General features: G+C 43.1%; 2 protein-coding genes across 6 annotated transcripts in view; one reads left to right on the forward strand and one right to left on the reverse strand.

Annotated features, from left to right (window-relative positions):
• Fkbp9 (FKBP prolyl isomerase 9) overlaps positions 1-3,545 on the forward strand; it is a 47,362-nt gene extending 43,817 nt beyond the window's left edge. Inside the window, exon 10 of the mRNA XM_075955272.1 lies at positions 2,173-3,545. Coding sequence (XP_075811387.1) covers positions 2,173-2,349 — 177 coding nt within the window. The 3' untranslated portion in view covers positions 2,350-3,545. The remainder of the gene's footprint in view (positions 1-2,172) is intronic.
• A 6,781-nt stretch (positions 3,546-10,326) lies between these two features.
• Nt5c3a (5'-nucleotidase, cytosolic IIIA) overlaps positions 10,327-22,995 on the reverse strand; it is a 34,212-nt gene continuing 21,543 nt past the window's right edge. For 4 of the 5 annotated variants that reach the window (XM_075955044.1, XM_075955041.1, XM_075955045.1 and 1 more), the window contains 9 exons: positions 22,212-22,266; positions 19,029-19,127; positions 17,612-17,681; positions 16,538-16,584; positions 15,407-15,492; positions 14,615-14,704; positions 12,966-13,128; positions 11,875-12,075; positions 10,327-10,999 (listed from right to left, as the gene is read on the reverse strand). In XM_075955044.1, the coding sequence (XP_075811159.1) occupies positions 10,898-10,999; positions 11,875-12,075; positions 12,966-13,128; positions 14,615-14,704; positions 15,407-15,492; positions 16,538-16,584; positions 17,612-17,681; positions 19,029-19,127; positions 22,212-22,247 (894 nt within the window). In that variant the 5' untranslated portion in view covers positions 22,248-22,266 and the 3' untranslated portion in view covers positions 10,327-10,897. The remainder of the gene's footprint in view (positions 11,000-11,874; positions 12,076-12,965; positions 13,129-14,614; positions 14,705-15,406; positions 15,493-16,537; positions 16,585-17,611; positions 17,682-19,028; positions 19,128-22,211; positions 22,267-22,995) is intronic. The other variant, XM_075955040.1, reaches the window with a different exon arrangement.

Below are 22,995 nucleotides of genomic sequence, written 5' to 3' on the forward strand. Positions count from 1 at the left end.
GTCTTCCTGCACCATCAGCTTTTCCTGGGCCTGGAATGTTCCTTTTACTATCACACATGGTTTTGGTTTTCTTCTGTCCATTCTCCTTTGTGTTTGCTACATGGTGTCCCTGGGTCGCCAAGGCTGCTCTTGAACGTGTGGTCTTGTGTTGTGTTGGGGTGATAAGCATGCACCATCATGCCCAGCACGATTATTTTATATGTTGTGTTATGTTTTTCCAGAGTTTTCATTTCTTTGATCCTTTTACAGCAAAAGACTTGTCTTGTCTACTTCCCTTTTATCTTTTGCTCCGTGATTTTTTTTTTTTTGGTTGTTGTTGTTTGTTTGTTCTTTTATTATATGCATTTTTTATTTGTTCTTTTGTTTTGAGAGGAGGTTTTTCTGAGGCTGGCCTTGAACTCATGGTCTTCCTTCCTCATTATTCTGAGAGCTGGAAATACAGATATGCACCATTGTGCCTGGCTTTATTTTGTTTTTATGAGATGGGTTCTTCCTCTCTTGCCCAGGCTAGCCCTTCTAAGTTCAAAGCATCTTCCTTCCAAGTAGCTGGGACTTTAGCTTCCCATTGTGAGCAGCTTTTCATTCTCTATTTTCATTTTATGTGTATGAATTTTTTTTTTGCCTGCATGTGTGCCTGTACCACATGCATGCAGGCCAGAGAGGGTATCAGTTGCCTTGGGATTGGTGTTACAGATGGTCGTGAGCCACCACGTGGGTCCTCACAAACCCAGGTCCTCAGAAGGAGTAGGCAGCACTCTTAAGCACTGAGCCATCTTTCCTGCCCCGTCCATTCTTTTTTAAAGCCACTCTTGTCAAGCCTTTGTACCTCAGTGCCACTGCCTCTGGTCCTGTCTCTTTGGAACTGTTTCTGTGCACTCCTGCAGGACCCCCTTTTGCTCCTATCATGCCTGCTTGTTGGAAATTTCTTCTCAGACCCCTCTCTGCTGTCTTCCTGTGGGAGGGTGTCAGGCTGGACCCTGGACCGTGTTCCTTATTCTCTCTGCCTTCCTCCTGTCTCAGTGTTACCACGCCCCTTGGGTTAATGTCTGCCAGTATCCCAGATTGGGACCGTTAGCCCCAGCTTATCTCCCCGCATTGCATCCATATATCCAACCACTTGCTTTACTTCTTCATTTATTGAACCTTGATCCTAACTCCACCCTAAGCCAGCCTCAACCTGAGCTTCTCCAGATAGTCAGTCACAGCTTCTTCCTTCTCAAACCTGCAGAGGCCCATCTCCAGGGCCTTTCTGGGGCTGTCAGGGCCCTCTCTGTCGGCTGGCTGCCACCTCTTCACCAGGTGTTTCTTTGTATGGTTCAGTACATGTTCTGAAGACCTCCCAGGCAGGCTTTCTACCTGGGCATCTGAACCAACTAACTTCTCTCTATGCTTGGAACAGATTCAACTGACAACTGTTTGGCCCATTCCCTGACTTCCTTCAAGCCTTTGTACAAGTCTCCCTAACCTCAGAGGTTCTTTTCTGTCCCCCAAATTTCACTCTCCCTATTTAACTGTACCTTGCTCTCCCCACTCTCTCTTTGGTGGAACATTCCATTTTGTAACTTAAAATGTAATTTACTTATATTCATGTTGAATATCAATTATCACAAGGGCAATTTTGTTTATGGTGTAGCCCATGATTTAGAATGCTTGGCACATGGTAGATGCTGGTAGGTTTTTAGTGTGAATGAAGGAATATGTGGAAGCAACATTGATTTTGGACTGGTTAGCCCCAGGTAGGAAGCTAAAAGTGTTCTGGTGGCTGAAGCTTATTGGATATCCGGGTCCTAAGGACTTGAGGTCCTTTAGTCAAGGAATTTAAGAACACTTGAATATTATTTTTATTTTTAAGGTTCTGTGTATGAGTGTGTGGGGGAATATATGCATGTATCTAACAGAGTATCAGATCCCCTGGGGCTGGAGTTTGAGGTGATTGTGAGCGACCCAACATGAGTGCTGGGAACTAAGTGCTCTTAACTGCTGAGCCTTCACTCCAGTCCCGAGTCTAGGGACTTGCACCTGCATCTCAGGAGAGAATCCCAGGGCCGGTAGATCTTGAGGACAACTTGGTTTGGAAGCACAGCCTCTTACTTTACAGTCTCCTCACTTTAACGTCACAATACTTCAGGCTTGGCTCTGCCATTTCTCACTTTTGTCCTGTCCCCTCCCCAGTTCTCAGAGTACATTCATGCCCAGGTGGCAACAGGCAAGGGGAAGCTGGCTCCCGGTTTCAATGCTGAAATGATCGTGAAGAACATGTTCACCAACCAGGACCGGAATGGAGATGGGAAGGTCACGGCCGAGGAATTTAAACTCAAGGACCAGGAAACCAAACATGATGAACTGTAAGCCAGACACAACCAGTTTGGGCCAAGGAGTGCATGACACCAAGTGACCTTTTGTGGCCGAGCATGCTGTCAGTGTGAAGGTTTCTAGGAGGGTGTGACATTAGCAAATAGTAGGTGGGCCATGTAGTACCTGGAGCAAACATTGGGGTGGGTTGATGTCCGTGGTGAGTGAGCAGTTGGGTGGATTTCCAGCGATAGTATTAGAGTCTGCAGAGGGCCTTGGCATGGGAAGGTCTGCACTGCCAAACTGTATTTATGAGTCTTCTGGGAAGTTGTGTTACTAAAGGAACATTATTTCACAGAAGACATAGCTGTCATGGAGGAAACAGAAGTACCAGGTGTCTACCTAGAGATTGATTCTTTTTTTTTTTTTTTTTTAAATCTTGCTGGTATCTTTAAAAAATGTCCACTACATGGGCAGAAAGATAGAGAGCATGAATGCGCCAGCAAGATTCCCAGACAGCAGCCAGTGCTCTTCTTAATGCCCTGCTCTGTTGATAGCAGGCCCTGTGACCTCCCCCTCCGTCACCTTTCCTACAAATCCCCATCTCCTGCTTTTCCAGTTCACTACACTGGCTGCCCTCCAATTGGTAGTAGTGGTGTAACTTGAAGATTAACAGGAGCTTCCCGGACAGGAAAAACCACAGATCAAATGGGAGCTGTCTTAGCCCATGAGGAGAGGATTTGGCCGATACTTGCTCTATAGATTATGTGCTTGGTACATCCTATCTTCCCGACACTGTCCTGAAGGGCTCTCTCCACTCTGTGTTCCTTCGGTTAGGTAGATACATGTAGGGCTGATTGCTGGTTCTCGCCGGTCAGCCAACAGAAAATCTTACTGTGACTAAGTTAGTTGTGTTATCCCAACAAATGAAGGTGACATTTTTTTCCCACTTATTTGTGTTTTGGAGGGCAATTTGGGGTCTCCTGCTGTAGAAAAGCAATAACATTCAGGCCAGCTCATTCCCATGCCATGTGGCAGCCATATTCCTGCCTTATGTCCTGTTCCCAAGCAGTTTTGGCATTTACCTTGAAGTAATCAAGGGTTTCCTTTTGAAATGGCTTTTTTTTTTTTTACAAATTGAAACTGTTTTGTACTGATGTTGCCCTGAGTTCATGCAAATGCTGTGCACTTGTTCAATGGAATTTATGTTGGAAAACTGATTTTTTTTTCCTGATATAAAATGGTGAATCATATTATCTGGCTTTGTGGTGTTTTGTTTGAAAATGGAGAGGATCTTATAGAATACAGTATGCAGCCAACCCCCTTGATGAAAACTCGACAGGACTGGGACAGCTGGGGGGGGGGGATGGCAAGAGACGCACTAGATAAGCTACTTAAAAGGACTACTTACAGGAGTGGGCAGGGCTTAGGGGCGCAGAAATTGGTGAGATACTGTGGAGATAGGGTTGCTTAGCAACAGCTGGAGGCAGTTTGCCATTCTTGGGCCTGGAGGTTAAGGTGAATCAGCTGGAGCAGAGCGGCCTGAACTTATGTGTGGCATCTAGCTCCTTCCCGAGCCTGGACGGCACTGCTGCCAAGTGAAGAACGAGAAACCATCTCTCTCACCGTCCTGTCTAGTGTCTGCTGCCAGCTCCCACTAGGTGAACCCCTACCTAAGCCAGAAGGAAAGGGCCTCAGGGACTGGGTTTCTCAAACGTTGGTCTCATGGAGTAGGCGATTTGTGAAGAGTGAAGTTTGGGGCGATGACTCAGTTGAGGAAGTTGTTGCCATGCAAGCATAAGAACCCAAGTTTGGTTCCCAGGACCCTCATCAAAAAGCTGGACGTGGTGGTAAGTGCGCACCGTTGAGGGGTGAAGCAGAAGCATCTGGAGTTCAAAGCCGTCCTGGGTTACAGAGTGGGTAATACCAGGCCAGTAAAGGTCACATAGCAAGACCCCCTCTAACGCATCCAGAGAGAAGGGGGTGATCTTATTGGCCTGTCAGAAGGACTGGAACACTAAGCACTCACTGGCGCTTGGGCCGTCCACTACCTTACTATCCTAGGCTTCTAGGAACAGGACTTTAAAGTCCTTCCCTCTTGGCTTTCCGAAGGAACGCGAGTCCATTTATTCAATAAGGAGAGTGCTACCAATTACTTAGGACCGCTCAGTCATGGAATAATTTTTAGCTTACATTGGATATTTAAAATACCAGGGAAGTCTGGATTATTTATTTATTTATTTATGTTTTTGAGACTGGGGTCTTATGTCTCTTGTCTATTATCAAACTCTAGTCCTCAAGTGATCCTTCTACCCCAGCTTCTAGAGTAGCTGGGACAACAGACACCCTCCAGCACACGTGGTTTAGCTTGGAGTTTATTTAAATCTGAGTCTCTAGCCTAGGCTGGTCTTCAACACCTCCTGCAGCAGCGGGCTGGGGTTACAGGTGTGTGTCGCACTCGCAGTTTACGCAATGCTGCATACTGAACCCAGAGTCTGTCATCAGCTCCCCAAGTGCTGGATTACAGATGTGTGCCATCATGGCTGGTTTGGTGGGAAGCATATAGGCAACTGGAATGGTAGTGTGGTCTTCTTTTATTTCCGGGCCACAAGGTATAAGTTTTGCTGTTATGTATTTTGGATTCTATGACCTACCTACCTTTTCTTTTCATTAAAAAAAATTTAATAACATAATTCCTTACTGATTTTTTTGGGATTTTCACATCATGCAACCCAATCCTGCTCACCTCCCAGTCCCCCCATGTCCCCCCTTGTCCCCCCAATCAATTAAAAATAAAACAACAACAACAAAACCCACCTTGGTCCTCTTCTGTCTCCAACACCTCTTCATTCATCCTAGTGGCATTGGGTGCTTTGGTGTGTCACAAAGTGTATATCCTTTTGTCCAATCAGCCCTACCCACACAATGTTCATTGCAGTACGTCATTTACCTGGTTCAAGGCCTCTGGTGTACCGTCTTCACTGGACCCTCACTGAAACTCCTGGACATCCTGCTGTTGCCGAGTCATGGAGGTCCTGCGGCCATGGTTCTTCAGGACCAGTGCCTTCATGCACTCCAGCAGGTCATAGGTGGGGTAGATGTTGGGGTGGCCAACCCAAGATGTGGGTACGGGGGTAGCTGAGCTCGTCAGTTGGGGTTCACTGGGACCACCCCCCTCTGTCAAGGGGCAGAGCCAGTCCTCCTAAGCTCATGGCCACCTCTTATACTTATAGTGAGGGATGGGCCGTTTCTTGAGAGGTCTAGGGGCCAGCTCTCCTGCTGCAGAGTCCAGTAAGGGGCAGGGTATGGTTTACCTTTTCACTGGCCTCAAAGGAAGAAAAAAATTCGAGCTCAAATGAACGTTCCTCTTCCTTAATTATCTTTTCTATGTCGACGGCAAAGCTGACTATATAATGTAATCAACAGCCAAATTTAGTTTCAAAGTCTACTCTGAGCTGACCTGTTTGGTACCTCATGTAACTCGGAGGCTACATGGAAAGTTTAAGGTACATTTCCAGTTTCCAATGCTTCTGTGATCCTCTTCCACTGTGTGTTCCTTGTGCCCATTTGCAGATGTCAGGGTCTTCTGTTTTTTCACCCTGCCTATTTCTCCAGCAATCTGAACTTCATTTCATAATGAATCCTGTTGTATTTGTTTGTCTTCTCTGAGTTGTTTGAACATAGCTATCATCATTCTTTTGATTCTGTCTGGGAGTTCCAGGTCATTTTCATTAGGGGCCATTATTAAGGGACTTGTATTTTTGGAGGTATGTGTATTTTATGGATGTGTGTGTTGTTTTTATTTCTTCATTGAGATTTGTGTATTTGAAGCTAAGTTTGGTGGTTGACTTTTTCCTTTTTTTGTTCAAGTCACTTACTTTCAACAGGTGTGTGTATTCAGCCTTTAGTAGCATGGTTAGACTTGTGATTTCCTATTTGGTATTCAGGGCTAGTCTCTATCTAGGTCCCGGGTCTTCTGCTGGTCACCTAGTCAAGTGCCTGCAGTGGTTAGGCCAACGAGGGTCAAACAAGCTTTCCCTGGTAGTGTGGCCTGATCATGAGTCTCAGGCCTGGACAGGACAACTGGAGGGTCCCAGTCATATGGTGGGCAGGGTTCTGCTGAATCTAAAGGGCAGGAGGAGACTGGGCCTCAAGACAACACTTGGTGGCTCGGAGAGTTGCTGGTGGGAAATGGGCTGGGATCTGGTTAAGTCCCAAAGGGAGTGAGAGAGGCCTGGGGGTGGGGTGGTGAAGATAAAGGTCATTGGCAAGCTGCTGAGAGCTTGGGCAACCTAGATAGAGTGTTCAGAAGTTCTGAAGACTACACAAGTAATCTTCTCAGATCTTAGGACAACTTGGAACAGCTGTTTCATCCAGCACATTAAATTTCTGTGAACCATTTGCTTTTCATCTCCATGGCCCTAACTGCACAATTTACCATAATTTGTTTTAGATCCTGCAGCCAAAAGTGTTTCTCAGGTTAATTTGTACTACCAATCCACCGTGGTGACATTTTGTTTGTTTCTGACGAATAAGGCTTGCCTGGAGATGAGAGGGTGGAGCTAGTCACTAGTTAGTCAAAGAGGCCAGGCAGTGGTGGCACACACCTTTAATCCCAGTGCTTGAGAGGACAAAACAGAAAGATCAGGAGTTCAAGGCCACCCTGGGCTACAGGAGATAGAATCAGTCTTAAAGAGAACCCTTAATCCCAGTACTAGGGTGGTGGAGTGTGTGTGGGAGGACAGGATCTTGGGATATTCAGTCTGAGAACCTGTAGAGAGAGAATATCCTGTTTGGTCTAAGGATTTCATAGAGGTAAGAACTAGTAGCTGGCTGCTCTGCTTCCCCTAATATCTAACTCCAGGTTTTTATTATTAAAATCAATTAAAATTGGCTTCTAATTGATTTTTAATTATGGGGTGCTTGACAGAGCTTTGCCCCTCACTTTTGCAGAAGAAAAGCCCATTTGCTTCTTTTTTGCGATAGGGTCTCGCTTTGTAGCTGTGTGGCTCTGAACTCACTATTCTCATGTCTCATTCTGAGTACTCGGGTTGTAGGCATATACCACTGTACCCAGCCCCAACTTCTGATTTATAAAGCCCTGCAGTTTTACCTAGCATCCGATGCCATTCTTTCCTTCAAACCTCAGACTGTTGTGTGTTCAGTCCTTTGACCACTAAACCTTCTCCTGGAACATCTCTGCATGCTCAGCTCTTGCCTAGGAGGGATTCCTTCTCCCTTAATGCTCACAGCTGGCATCTGCTGTCCTATAGGGAAGCTTCAGTACCACTGTAATGGTCTGTGCTGTCCCTTTAAGAGAGCCCCCCCCCCCACTTCTGGCCTGAGCTCTCTTCCTTTCCTGTCCGTGTCTGTCTCTCTTAGGCAGCTTCTGTTTCTTCTGTCTTTCCCTTCTCCCTGTCCCCGTTTCTCTCTCTCTGTTCTTCCCACTTCTCCCCTTCCCCCGTTTCTCTTCCATAACCCACTAAATAAATATCCAACTTCACTCTGCATGGCGTGCCTGTCCGTCTCGGTCTCTCACCAGCCATGCGGCTTCCTGCCTGGGACCTGGCTGCCTTTGTGGTCTCAGGACCTGCGGCGTGGTCTCATGGCCCACTGCCGCCACTGGGGACCTGCAGCATTTAAACCATTACAACCACCTCAAAGAAGCGCAGATTCACATTATTGTGACATACGTGATATGTACACATATGCATTGTATGTGTGTGAGAGACAGAGGGCTGCGTTATGCATGGGCACATAGCCTGTATGTGGAAGACAGAGAACAACCTGTGGGAGCTGGGTCTCCACTACTACCCTGTGGGTTTCGGGACTGAACTCAGGCTGTTGGACTTGGTGACAAGCATCTTTACCTGCTGAGCTACCTCCTCAACCCCCATAACTCAGTTCTTGATGGCTTCATGAAGAAATTAAAATCTGAAAACCAAACCTGAATGGAAACACCCTGACCTTCAGGTGTAATTGGGTAGCAGTGAGATTTGATGGGTTACAAGCCTGTAGCAGCACGTGTGTGCAAGACTGGAGAAAACCAGTTCTCAGGATGGTCATGACACAGCTGCCAGAACCTGACTAAGTGGGGGCTGCACGCTGCTTAGAATGCAGATCCTATCCTGTGCAAAAGCCTTGGGTTTGATCCCTAGCACTTAAGAAAAAAGAATGCGGATCTTATCCTCATTATTTTTTGTGAGACAGTTATTGTGTAGACTAAGCTGATCTACAGCTCGTGTTCCTCCTCCCTCAGTGTCTGAGTACACATTGTGTATATCCATTGTCTGCCCCATTAACTTCAGTATTCTTTACATGCAATATATGCTATTTATGAGGCATATTATAAAGCCCTTTGTAAATAGCCAGTATGAGAAGCTGTGGGGAGCGGAGGAAACTTCAAATGGCTGTGGAAGGAGTGGATGAAGTCCTGAGTGAATGTGTGGTATTGACAAGGACCCCAATGCCCCTGTCCCATGGGAACTGGCACAATCTTCTCTGGTTGGACTGCGACTGACAGTTTATAGCATCAACTGCTCCCCTACAGATACCTCCTACTAGGACTAGCTAGTTCTTCCTGTGCTGTACATATAAACAGCTCTGAGTTGTTGCCTAATAGTAGGTGCCGCTCCAGCAGAGTGAGTTCAGCCCACTTGAGTCAGTTTTTCGTCTGTGTGTCTGTTCTTCGGTCTTTAAGGGCCTTGTAAATGTTAAAACTGAACAATACTTCAAACCATTTTAAAAATTTTCATTTGATGCTTTTTGGACTGGAGAGGGAGGGGGAGAGGGGCGGGAGGAGGGGGAGGGAAATGGGAGGCTGGGAGGAGGTGGAAACTTTTTTTTCCTCAATAAAAAAATTAAAAAAAAATTTTTCATTTGAGATGGGATTTTGCTATGTCGCTGAGGTTAGTCTTGAACTTGGATGGGCTCAGCCTTTCATGCTGCTGGGACTGTCCATGTCTGCCACATGTCAGGCTTACCATTTACTTTTGAGTTTATTTGGAAATATTTCATATTAAATACTTTTTCTCTTTTATATATTGTTTAATAAAAAATTAAAAACACCAATGGTGGATAAGGATAAGAGATTTTCTATCATTTAACCTTGCCTTTCTGCCTCATGTGGTTGGACTAAAGACTGCTCTTCCCAATGGCCAGACCAATCAGATCACACTTGGTGACTGTAAGCAAACCGCTTAGTTGCCCTCAGGATCTGAGGTACAAATGTTACAGTCAGGATCAAATATATCACAAAGGGACTAAACCCTCTGGACCCGGGCCTGGGCAAGGCCCTGACTTTGCACTACTTAGTCTCCCAGGGACCCAGTGTGATGGCCTGATGAGATGTCTTGGGCATTTGAATACCTGGTCTCTAGATGGTCCTGCTGTTTGGGGAAGCTTAGGTGTGGCCTGGAGGAAGTCTGGCATCTAGTTTTGAGAGAAGAGACTCCCTCATTGCTAGTTTATTCTCTTGGCTTAGTGATTGTAGTTCCTGCTTCACCACCCTGAAGCCTAACTCCCCTGGACTAGAAATGCCCAAACACGCGCTCTCTTCTCTAAGTGGACATGGCTGTGGTGTTTCATCACAGCAATAGAAAGTAACTAATATATTCAGCTAGACTTTGTTTCTGAAACGTTTACAAGGAACTCTTTTCTTGTGTTCAATGAAAGAAAAGACTTTTCATGGACCTCAGTATTTTTAAAGGACAGATTCATTTTTTCTAGCACTATTTTTTTATACTTAGACATATATTTTGAAAGTAGGATTAATGTAACTATCCACTATGACGGAGATTAGGATTTATATATCACAGAATGAAGAAGGAAACTAAGAAGAAAAAGAACACAGCAGCCCTTAATAAATACAAATATTTGCTGAATAGATTTTTTTTGTTCCTCTGTCTCATGTAGTCGAGGCTGGTTGACTTGAAACTGACCTTAAATTCTTAATTCTCCTGCCTCTGTTTTCCATGTGCTAGGATTACAGGCATAATCCGCTTTGACAGGCTGAATAGGATCTCAATAGCAGAATTAAAAAAAAACCTTTCCGTTTCAGGTTTATTTTCAGTGTTTCACACAGATTTGTAACGTTCGTGATATGGACACCAATGGTTTTTCAGATACAAAGTGCTGGACTTCTGGCAAATTTTTTTTTTTCAGACAAAATAACCAAACAAAACACTATTTCAGGAGATGGTGTTATCACACTCCACCCAAATTACAAAGCTGGCAGTGGTTAAAATCAGAGACATTATCACCCACGACACTATCACTCTGAGCCTCCACACAGTACCCAGAAACTGCAGAAAACCAAATGACAAAATTCACTTTGGAAAAGGGAGTTCTTTTTCTAATTTTGGCCTTAAGATCGTTTTTAATTGCTTAAAAAATCTGGTGAGTGTTGTGATGGAGGCGGGAAGAAGGGGCTGTAGTTTATAGGTTAAGTACATCTGAAGATCAGAGGACTCCCACCTGAAGGGAAAGGGGAAAATGCCAAGAGCAAGAATGTCTTATAAATAAGAGTCTTTCCTCAAGATGGCTGGTGCTGGTTTCAGCTGCACCTGTGGGAGACGTCTTCTCACAAATGGTTTAAATGGTTTGATTATAATGTCTTTTGTAAAATCGAGTTGACAACCTCCAATGATTCTTCTTTTACTAAAACAATATCGTAAGAGTCCATGTATTGTTCTAAAAGGTCGTCTACCTAATTAACAGAAGAATAAAAATAAAATTAACATCCAGAGAAAGGCAAATAATTTCCACTTTAACCTTATAATATTAGATCTGTGGTATATATATTTATAAATATATAAATAAAATATAAAAATATAAATATATATTCATATATATATTTATATATGTGTATATATATATATATATATATATATTTTTTTTTCTTTTTGAGACAGGGTTTCTCTGTATAGCTTTGGAGTCTGTCCTAGAACTCACACTATAGACCATACTGGCCTTGAACTCACAGAGATCCGCCTGCCTCTGCCTCCCAAGTGCTGGGATTAAAGGTGCGCGCCACCACCGCCCAGCAAAATCTAATTTTATAAAAGTTGTAAAATAAAACATTCTCAAATTCTTTTTAAAGGAAATAATTTTGTTTCTGATTGAGGTTTTAACTTTCTGAGACACGGTATTGCTGTCTAAGCTTACCCTGGCCTTCAGGCTGAGTCCTCCTGCCTCCGCCTCCCGATGGCTGCGAAGACAGGCCTGCATCACCGCGGCTAGCTTATTCTTTGCCTTAGACTCAGGGACAGGAAGTTTCCACATGGGTACTTTTCTCCCTAAATAGTTTCTTTCCACTCCGGGGGCTCTGACTTTGGGCAACTCTGTACAAGGAACGTTTGGCAATGCATGAAGACAGCTTTGATCCTCATGACTAGGAAGTGCTGCCTGCTGCCACTTGGGGGCTGTGCCCTCCAAAGCTCACACAGGTCTGTGCTTCCTATCTCCTCTGTCACTCCAAAGCAGGACAGTAAAATACCTTTCTCACCTGCCTTTGGCAACTGGTTACAAGGTTTCATCGTACATTTTTCAAGAGAATATTAAACTACAGCCCCGCACACTCACTCTGTCATTCAGATACCCAATTTTCAGAATGTGTTCAACGTTGGCTACGCCGTCTGCCATCCTCAAGTCTCCCTGGGAGTCCCCTAGCAGAATAATGTTGCTGTTGTCTTTCAGTTGGTTGAAATAGTCTGTGTTCCTCAAGGCACCATCGTGTTTGTTGAATACATGAATTAGTTCTCCTTTGAATCCTTTCAGCACTCCCTATGAGATATTTAAAGAACTGCGTAAGAAACACTTTATTATATTTGTTCATGGCATGTGTATGTATACAGGCGCATGTGGCAGTGAATATTTGAAGGGTAAGGGGACGACTTGCAGGAGCTGGCCCCCTCCTTCTACCGTGCGCACCTGGGGATTAAAATCTGTTGTCAGGCTTGGTGAGGAGCACCTTTTAAGTCCTGAGCCATTCTCTGGCTTGAAATAATAGGTTTTACAAACTCTACTTGTTAGAGCTTTTACATTTTACGATTCTAAATAGATGCCACGATTTGCCATATCTTTAAATTTGTCTTTGACTTGATTTCAAACACAGAAGCCCAAGACAGGCAGGAGGGCTCAAAAAAAGCATATTCTCTTCTTTAAATGGCAAAACTCAGCTAATCAGTAATTCAACTTTTACTTTTCATTTTGTTCCTAGCCAAAGAATTTTATTTTATGTTTTTTGCTGTTACTTTATTTTGCTTGAGACTGTGTGGCCCAGGCATTGAGCTCATGACCCTACTAACCTCAGCTTTCTGAATGCTTGGATTACATCATTCTCCAATATGCCCAGAACACTTTACAGTATACTCATTGAAAAAAAAATGCTAGTATTATTCATATCTTTTTTTTTCACTTAAGATGTAGTCAATGTTAAATTACTGTCATGTAAGTTTTGTGAATTTTAATATTCGCTTATTAACTTGTTAATAAAACTTTAAGGAGGGCATAAAATATACATACAATACTGAGAAAGCAAATCTCATTAACAGCCTACCAGCATCATCTAATTTAACAAACATCTACCTGATATTAATAAAGAACATGTGAATTTACATGATTAAATAGTTCAGGTTGGATATTAGCCTTAAGGAATGAATTCATATCCTTACATTTTCATCAAAATCCATGAAGTTGGATACAACTTTGACATTTGAATGATAAACTCCAGCTTGACGTATAACTTCTTCAAGCACATCACCGATACCAGCCGAAAATATGAACACAGGGATATCGTGCTGATGAAGTTTACCAAAGAAATTCTCATATCCTTCCCTGCAAGTGGAGACAAGAGTGGTCATTAGCAAGATCGATTTCTCTCTCTCTCTCTCTCTCTCTCTCTCTCTCTCTCTCTCTTAGAAAGTATAAAACAAAAATATTTCTACCTATTTCTGCAAATCATATTCTCATTCTAAAACAGTGACTGAGCCAGCAGGTGACTCTTTGCCTGGCCATTAGTTCTCACAGTTCCAGTTAGATGTTTTAGACTTACAGCAAGCATGGATAAAAACCTACAATTTACACCATTTAAAAGCAAGGGGTCAAATCATACTGCAAAAAGCTGAAGGCCACCTGCCTGAGGCCCTGCTGCTCTACCACCATATTACCAACAAGTTGAAAAAACTGAAGGTTGGTGCAAAGTACTGAAAGTAAGTTTGATGATTTTCACAAAATTATAACCCAAACACTATAAATAGTGCACACACACATGTGTGTGCGCGCATGTGCGTGCCGTGCAGTAATCACTAAGTAGACCAAGTTGGCCTTCAGCGGGCTGTGATTCCCCGACCTCTGCCTCCTAAACACTGTAATCACAGGTTTCAACACTAAGCCAAGCCTTCCGAATATTTTACCTATAAACTAAAATGTTTCCCTTCCCTGTAAAGTTTTCAAAGCATAAGAATTCCAAAGGTAGATTCAGAAACACTTCTTAGTTGAAACCTTTCTAGCTTATAATATTTCCTTTAAATTTCAGATCTTTCAAAACCGGTTTCCTAAAGAACTTGAAAATGATAATGGTTACTTAAGTCTATACATTAGTCTTAATTTTTTTTTTTTTACCTTTTGGAGAAAGGAAATACAAATCATCACTTAAATCTTTCAATGCTCTGTCAAATCTAAATGAAAAACTTCTTCTTCTTCTTCTTCTTTTTTTTTTTTTTTTAAGACAGAGTTTCAAGTACCTCAAGCTGGCCTCAGACTTGCTATTTTATTCAGGATCCTCCTGCCTCTATTCCCCAAGTGCAGGGACTAGTGCCACCATGCCTGGGTTTTAAAATTCTATTTTATGTGTATGGGTGTTTTGCCTACATGTATGTCTGTATATCATGTGCATTATTCTTGGGCCCATGGAGGCCAGAAAAGGGTGTTGCGTCCCCTGGAACAGGGTTATAGATGGCTGTGAGCTGCCATGTGAGCGCTGGGAATTGAACCCTGGTCCTCTGGAAGAGCAGCAAGTGCTCTTATCAGCTGAGCTACCTCTCCATCCCCTTACCGTGTCAGTTTCACTCAGTGCTCAGATCAAACAAAGAGCTGTGGCGTGCTAACAGGCGCTCTGATAACTGAGCTACACCCCAAACCCTAACAGCTCTAACCCAGAATGTTTTTCTCATCTCAACACTATTCATTTTGTAACACTGATATATTTTAACTGTTTTATGGAATAATGTCATAGCTTATTTTGATTAAAACATGTAATTGAATATATACAACAATAGTTAATTATGTAAACAATAAAAACAACAAAACCCAGGAGACTTACTTGAGCATGACATCAGAATCTGCCACAATCTCTTTAAGTTTGGCTTTTGGTATGCCTTGTTCAACAAGCAAACCATGTGATTTAGTATACCTGGAATTTATGGCCAGAGGAGGGGAGAGATACCAGTAAAAATCTTAAAACTATTATCTTTATTATCAGGGAAGAGCTTATTCCACTCCCAGATAAACCTAACTGCAAACAGTCCTCTTGTCCACACAGAAATCAGTCTTGGTAAGTTTTCCCAAACTAGCTCCAGTTTTGATTCTGCAGGTGGGCAGAGAAAGCCTCTGTTCCACGTTTACTACCACACACAGGTGAGCTGTCCGCACTCCCGACAGCCACTGGGAATACTCCTGGCCTCTAGTTAAAAGCCGATGGCTGCCACTCAAACCAAAACACTTTCCACTTTAGGGGTTGCTTTTCAAAGGAACTGGGGGACTCTTCTGCACCTCTACATTTGCCAAGGTCTGTTCTGTCCAGGAGCTCCACACAAAGCTTCACCATGGTCCCCTTGAATGCTGCAGTTTGAGGAACAACACCAGAGGCCAGGGCTGCACGCTGGGGCGGGTGTGGTGTGGACCCTACTTCTTTTTCTTTGTTCTTAGATCGTGTCTTGTCTAAGAAGCTTTAAAATAAAGGTCTGGCTTTAAGACTTATGTGCCGGACTTTTTATTTCCCCTCACTGCATGTCATCTGGAGACCAGTCACAAACTGTTAACTCACTGGAGTCTCTGTATTTATCCTATCTGCACACGTCAGCCCCTCGGCGCTCCCAGGGCTCCAGACACTCACCACTCTACCATGTAAGGGAACTTCTCTTCCACAGTGAGGTCGGGAGCAACCTCAATGGCGTAATACTTCTTCTTCAGCTGCAGCAGCTGCAAGGACAGGGTAACTAGTGGTGAGGATTACAGTTTGGTCACTTGCCTGATTATCACAGAAAACAATGCAAAAAATACAAAACAAGGAGGCCTTTAAGCTACTTTCCAGTAAAGAATAAAGTTGGAGATGGTTTGATCTTGGTTTACATATAATTAGAGACAACTGCAGAAGTCACCTTACTTCCAAGTCAGCAATTGAGAATGTCAGGAGAAACACTGGGAGCTTTACTCTCAGCTCTGCTCTGGAAGGCACTGCGCATGTTAGGCAAGGGATCTCTCTGACCTGCCACTGAGCTACAGGCCCAGCCCTAGTTAGACTTTCTATTTTGGGCCCGGTTCTGTTACCCAGGTGGCTTTGAACCTTCAAATCCTTCTGCTTCAGCCTAATTAGTAGGATTACAGGCCCGAACCACCAGACCTGACAACAAGTTTAGTCCTGAAATCTAAGTAATGAGCTCTGATAGGCACCCTGAGCCGCCCTTAAGATAGAGGCAGGCACCGCAGGCATGCCCTGATCAGTTTAAGGGGGCAAATTAGCAGGGGACTCAAGCACCTTTGCCTTCCCAGTTAACGTAAGGACCCAGAGGGCTGTAATAACAACCTCTGACGCTGGTTGGGCGGGCACTGGTTGCACACCCTGTAATCCCAGCACTTGGGAGGTCAAGGAAAGGGGAACAGAATGTTTTCCTCAGCTAGCCAGTGAGTTAAAAGCTAAATGAGACACCCCTGTCTTGAAGGAAAAAAAAAGAAGCCAAGATGGAATTCGTACAATAAATTTGATATTTATTGAATACTTAATGTGCCAGATATAACTTAAAAGCACTCAGCATTCATTTCATTTCTTTTGGGGGATGGAGATGGGTGGAGGATTAGGGCTCACCATTTTGCTAAGGCTGGCCCTAAACTTGTAATCATCTCCCTTCAGTACTCTAGTCTGGGAGTACACGCGGATCCATCATGCCTAGCTTTTGACATTCATTCCTGTCTGAAGAATTAATCAGCTGAGGCAATGAAGGATTAACTATACAGTTGAAATATTTACCTTTTCTCGACATTCGTCTGTAACAAGTTTACAGTTGTCAATGATATCTAGAGAGAGAGAGAGAAAGAGAGAGAGTGAGTGCATGGCATAGGCATTAATGAAAATATTCTGGTTGATGCTATCACTAATAAAGATAACTTGCTTCTTATTTTTAAACGCCAAGTCAATTACTGTGGTTAGTGCATTTTTGGTCGCAGTGCTGTATTTCAAATGGCACCGCGACAGGAGGATGGCCTCAGATCTGAGGTCTAAATTGTCCTCCTCCACCTCAGCACGGTGCTAACAGTTCAGCGGCTGCCATTCTCATCTTCCTTTTTAATAAACAGAAGCAATAGATACATCTCAATATACATCATTTTCCTGTTCTGTTTTGAGAGAGGGTGTACTGGTTAGTTCTTGTTAACACGACACAAACTATAGTCACCTGGGAATAGCAAGAGGCAACACCAATTGAGGAACTGCATCCAACACACTGGCCTGTGCCATGTCCGTGGGGCATTTTGCTTGATCAATAACCGATGTGAAAAGGCCCAGCCCACCCAACAAGGGTCTTGGGTAGAATAGGAAAGTAGGCTGAGCAAGCATTAGGAGAGCAAGCTAGTAAACAATATTCCTCCAGTCTCTGGCTGAGCTCCTGCCTCTGGTTCCCGCTTGAGCTCCTGTCTTGGCTTCCGATATACTAGACCACAACTGTAGCAAAATAACCCTTTTTCTCCCCAAGTTGCTTTTGGTCAGAGTGTTTAGCAAGAGAAACCTAACTAATAAACAACATTTGATAAATGTTACTTTTTAAGGTTATTGCAAAATTAAAGCCTTTCAAGTGTTTCTTGGGTAATAAATAGACTATACACAGTGAGAAATATTCTGAAGTCTTCTTCAATTCCCTTTGCTTCTAAAGGCACACATAAAAATAGCCATGTACCTAAGAGGAGTAAAAACAATTTCTCAAAACATAACAAAAAAAGCAAAGTTTCTTTACTTTTAATATCGAAAGGAGAACAGAAAAACAAGAGTCATTTCATTTCAAATAAGTATTTCCAATTACGTTCATTTACTTAAGAGCATCCCACTTACTATGACATGACGGGCATCTTCTCCCATTGTAGGAGAACCGACTTAGTGTCATATCAAAGTCTGTTATTATCTGTGAGAAAAAGGAGAAGGCAAAATGTAAATGAGTGCATCACAATCACAGGCTCGCCGTGCCAACCAAACGCACATCTGGAGGCTTGCCCCTGAGCTGCGCACATCTGGAGGCTTGCCCCTGAGCTGCGCACATCTGGAGGCTTGCCCCTGAGCTGCCTGGGAAGTTCCTCACCTAACCCTGCAACACACTGATTTGAGCAATTAGTTTTTCAATTAAAAATGTGTGTGTGTGTGTGTGTGTAGAGGACAACTTCCAGGAGTCGGTTCTCGTCTTCCATCTTGTTCTGGTAGGGTCTTCCTTGTTTCTGCAGCCCTGTTCTGAATACCACTTAAAGAGATAATAAATTAACATCTGGGCAGTTCAACAGCAAAGGGATTCTTCTAATGAAGCTGGACTAAACAACTGTTTCAGCTCCTTCACATTCAGTCTGTGATTCTCTACTTCCTGGGATAATACATGCCCATGATCTTGGGAGTAGGAAGTAAACAAAAAATCTAGAAGACAACAACAAACCATAAAAATCCCGGGCCAATAGTGAGAGAGAACATGTAAAACTCAACTATGCCTTCATAAAGTTGCATGTTAATCTGACGTGACTCAGTTAGTTAAAATATAGAATAACTTGAAACTGTACTCTTTTAAGTATGACTCCTGAAATGGCTTAATATATGTGTATAGTATCAGTTACCTTAGAACTTAATACTAACAAAGGCCCAAGTGACAGCCCTGGCAGAACCCAGTGGGAGAATTAGTGATAGCACAGCAAGGTCTAGAGTTTACCCTCCAGCCTGCTCCATCACGGCGCATGTGCTGTCTCGGTCTCAACGCTATTACTTGGTTCTTTGTTTTCAAGTAGAGTATTTCATGTATTTAGACCAACTCTAGGTGGCAGATTTTAGATTTTACACTCCAAAAGTATAGGCAAAAAAAAAAAATCCATTACTAAGTTTTGTCAAAAGAGAGTAATAAATTTGGCTTCCCCCTGCAGTTTATCCATGCCCCGCAGCACTAGCCGCAGACAGACAGGTGAGTCTGCTCCAACTCTCCACACCATACACTTTGATCATACTCCCCTCCTCAACTCTCTATACAATATACTTTGATCATATCCCCTCCTCAACTCTAGACCCTTCCCACCTCCATGCTTTTGTGTGCTCTCTCTCAATAAGCAAACCAAAAATCAATACAAAGAACCTAAAGAAACGAAAATACCAAACCCCACCGAATGTGGAGTTTGTTTCCTGTGACCAGCTGCTCCTGGGTGGGGTGCCCAGAGGCGCGGCCTCCCCTCTCCCAGCGGCTGTCACTGCAAATCTGCACCAGTGTTTTAAAAAGCTGGATCACCTGCAGTTTGGCAGCTCCTCCTTTAATGAGACCACAGATGATTTCTTCTACTCTTGTAGGATTCTTGATGCGCACTGAGCTTTTCTGAAATTCCGGCATCTAAAAGTGAACAGAAATGAGCGCCTTTACCTCACTTTCCCCAATTCAGTCACCACCAAGAAACTTGTATTAGTAAGTATAAAAATGCTGAGGCATTGCTTTTAAAAAAAGAAAGTCACCATATAAAATTACCCAATGTTGATCTCTGGCCTCCACATGTATGTACAGGCAAAGACCACACCCACCAAGCCTCAATGGACATAATAAGTACGGTGTGCCTACTTTGTCAAACACTCCTGCTAGAGAGTGCATGATATGGACCGAGTTAAGGACCTAATTTAAGGACCACTGCCGTCTTGGAGGACCCCCTTCTGCAGCTCCCTTACAAAAAGCTCAGCTGAGAAGAGTATATACTTGATTCAGTAACTAAACCTATCGGAGCTGGTGAAATGGCTCAGCGGTTAGGAATGTTTGCTGTTTTTGCAGAGGATCTGTGTTTCCAGCAGCCATGTGGGATGGCTTTTAACTGTAACTCCTCCTTCAGAGGATTTTAAACCCCTGTTCCTGCATTTACATGCAAGTACTCCTCCTACATACATATAATTAATTTTTAAAAATCTTAAATAACTCATTAGAGCGAGAGTTAAACAAAGGATTATGTTGCCACAACATTTTCACCAAGAAAATGAAGCAAGGTTCATCTAACAAGAACACCTGGGTCCAGTGCTTCATACCTTTAATCCTACTGCACTCGGGAGGCAGAGGCAGTTGGATCTATGAGTTCAAGGCTAACATGGTCTACAGATGAAGTTCCAGGACAGTCAGGGCTACCTGGAGAAACTTTTGTTTCAAAAAAAAAATCAAACAAAAAAATATTAACTAAGACCACTTGGTGGCGCCCATCAACCACCCTGCTTCTAATCAGGTCTTCACCTACATTTTACATTTGGTATATTATAGAACATTTTTCCTTTTTTAAAAATTATCAATTATGATAATTGCTACCCTCCTATTTATTTTTAGTAACAAGCAAATTTAAAACTCAAACTGCTTCAGAACTTTCGCAGGCTATTATAAGATCATTTTTTTCTTAATTATTATACATCAAAGAAGACCAATGGCTGGGGCACCATCCGTGGCTGAGACTCTGAGAATACATGAGCATCCATTCCAAGCAGATACTTAGTGAGCACCCGAGGGCTCTGGAGGAGCAGACGGGTCACAACAAGGAAATGCCTGGCATTTGATTTACACCTTTCCAACTGAAGGGTGGGTGATGCAGGTGTTAAGAAATACAGGGCAGTGACTATGGCTCACAGGTCGAGTCTTAACCTAACATCTATAAAACCCTGCATTCAATCCCAGCCAAAGAAGAAAGGAAAAAACACAGAGAGACAGATACAAATAGACACACCACACTCCTTGGCTGAAACACACAGTTTAAGCTGATATTCACTGAATCAAACATTACAGGGTTTATTAAAATGTACATTTCTGCCGGGTCGTGGTGGCACACACCTTTAATCCCAGCACTTGGAAGGCAGAGACAGGTGGATCTCTGTGAGTTCAAGACCAGCCTGGTCTATAAGAGCTAGGTTCAGGATAGGCTCCAAAGCTACAAAGAAACCCTGTCTCAAAAAACCAAAAAAAGAGTACTTTTCTATGGTTTTATGTACTAGCTAAATAGTAAACAAAAGAGTATTTATTTACTTACTATTTTATTTTATTATTCTTTTGAAGACAAGGTTTTACTGTGTAGCCCTGACTGGCCTAGCATACCCTGCGTGGCTTAAGCTGGCCTTGAATTTGTGGCAACCCTCCTGTGTCAGCCTGGAGAAAACTGGGATTACAGGTACGTGCTACCAAGTCTGACTCCAAGGAATTTTATCATGGGGAATGTGGAAAGCTGCTGGTATTTCCCTAGTGTACCAGGACACGCTCCTTCCATGGCCTCAGTACCACCATATACAGAAGACAGCTGCTTCCTGGGCCTTTCCAGGAACTCCACACACCTTCTGTCATAGGCAAAGTTGGTGGTTCACACCATTATTTATATAACACTCTCACTAGCCCAGCTGGCTTCAAACTAGTTATGTAGCCAACAAGAATGACCTTGAATTCCTGAGCAACCTGTTTTCACCTCCCCAGCAACGGGATTACAAGTGCGGACCACCGCATTTGGGTTTTTTTGTGGTGTTGGGGACTGAACTGAGAGCTTCCTGCATGCTATATAAATCCTTTACCAACTGACCGACAGCCCCAGCCATTTCGCACCCTTTCCTTTTCTTAATTTTTTTTAACGTTTGCTTGCCTGCCTTGCCTGACTCCTCATCTGTCCGTCTGTCCATCCATCCACGTGTGAGCGTGCTTGCGTGGGTGGAGGTTAGAGGACAACCTTTAGGAGTCAGTTCTTTCCTTACACCACAAGGATCCTGGAGATTAAACTCAAGTGTCATGCTTGATGGCAAAACCCCTCACCCACTGAGCTTTCTCGCTGGCCCTGAATGCCCATCACTTTAAACTACGCTTAAAATATTTCATTCTGAATGAATAGCTTACACACGAAAGTGCCAAAGAATACAGAAAAGAATGGGAATCAGGCTGTGGTAGGGTAAGCCTGTAATCTCTGCCTCAGGAGACAGAAGCAGAACCAAGGTCATCGTTGGCTACAAAGTGACTTTAACCAGCCTGAGTCACAGAGACCCAGCCTCAAAGAACAAAACCCAAACTATACATGCACACAGACAGAAAGGGAGTAAGACGGATGTAATGTAGGCATGGTGGTGCATGCCAGTAATCACAACATTACCCTTCTCAGGGCTGACACAGGAGGATCTCACATTCCTGACATACACAGGTAGACTCCACGTTCAAAAGAGGAATAAAAACAAAACAACAGCAACAACAAATTCACCAAAACATAGCCATCATTTTATGTTAAGAAGAACTATAAAATGTATTATATTTCAAGCAAAATCATTTCAAAGTCAGTTCAGTAGGTACTTGAGATTTTATCATTTGTGTGCCCAGCATCATGAAGAAAGTCCTATATAAAATTCCAGCCCCACAATTGCATAGTTAAAGAGGGAAAAATGGAGACAATACACCGTTTACAGGTGGAGCCGGAAGTACTTGCATACCCACCATTTTCAAAAGGTCAGCAGATTCCTGATTAGTCATTTCTTGGTTATTCAATCTTCTGCATTTCCCCAGGTGATGTCACAGCAAGAGAGAGGGAAAAAAGGCACACGTGACACACTGGCATTTGTGGCTCTTACTATATGCTAATGACTACGAAGACAGTATGTTAGTATGATTTAAATACCAAGAAATTGCAGGCTGCTCGTTCAGCAAAGGGTTTCCTCTATTTAGTAAAATTTTAGAATGAAAGTATTATGTCAAGAGTTGGAAACTCTCTTCTAAGAACTAAAATAGTACTGATAAGTTTGAATACAGAGGTAAAATGGACTACATATTTGCAATCATAGACTCTACTGCAAGATTTGTGACATCTATCTATCTATTATCTATCTATCTATCTATCTATCTATCTATCTATCTATCTATCTACATACACACACACACACACACACACACACACACACACACACACACGTCTCATTCTGTAGTCTAGGTTTGCCTTGAACTCCTGCGTAACCTCCTGCTTCAATCTCCTTCTGTTGTGGAATTAATGGTGTGAACCACTATGCTTGGCTTTGCAAGTATATATTATCAACACTTTTTCTACACAAAGGGTGAAGCCTATGAGAAAAGTGTGTTCCTAGTGCCAAATCTATAAAGGAATTAAAATAAAAGAAGAAACATAATATACAAAAGTATTTTCCCTTCAAGTTTTCCAAAAACTGTTCATTTATCTATTCTCCCTACTGTGTCTATTAGTGTGCCCGCATGTGTATGTGCATGACGT

The sequence above is a fragment of the Microtus pennsylvanicus genome, chromosome 21 (assembly GCF_037038515.1).
Source record: "Microtus pennsylvanicus isolate mMicPen1 chromosome 21, mMicPen1.hap1, whole genome shotgun sequence".
Taxonomy (NCBI): domain Eukaryota; kingdom Metazoa; phylum Chordata; class Mammalia; order Rodentia; family Cricetidae; genus Microtus; species Microtus pennsylvanicus.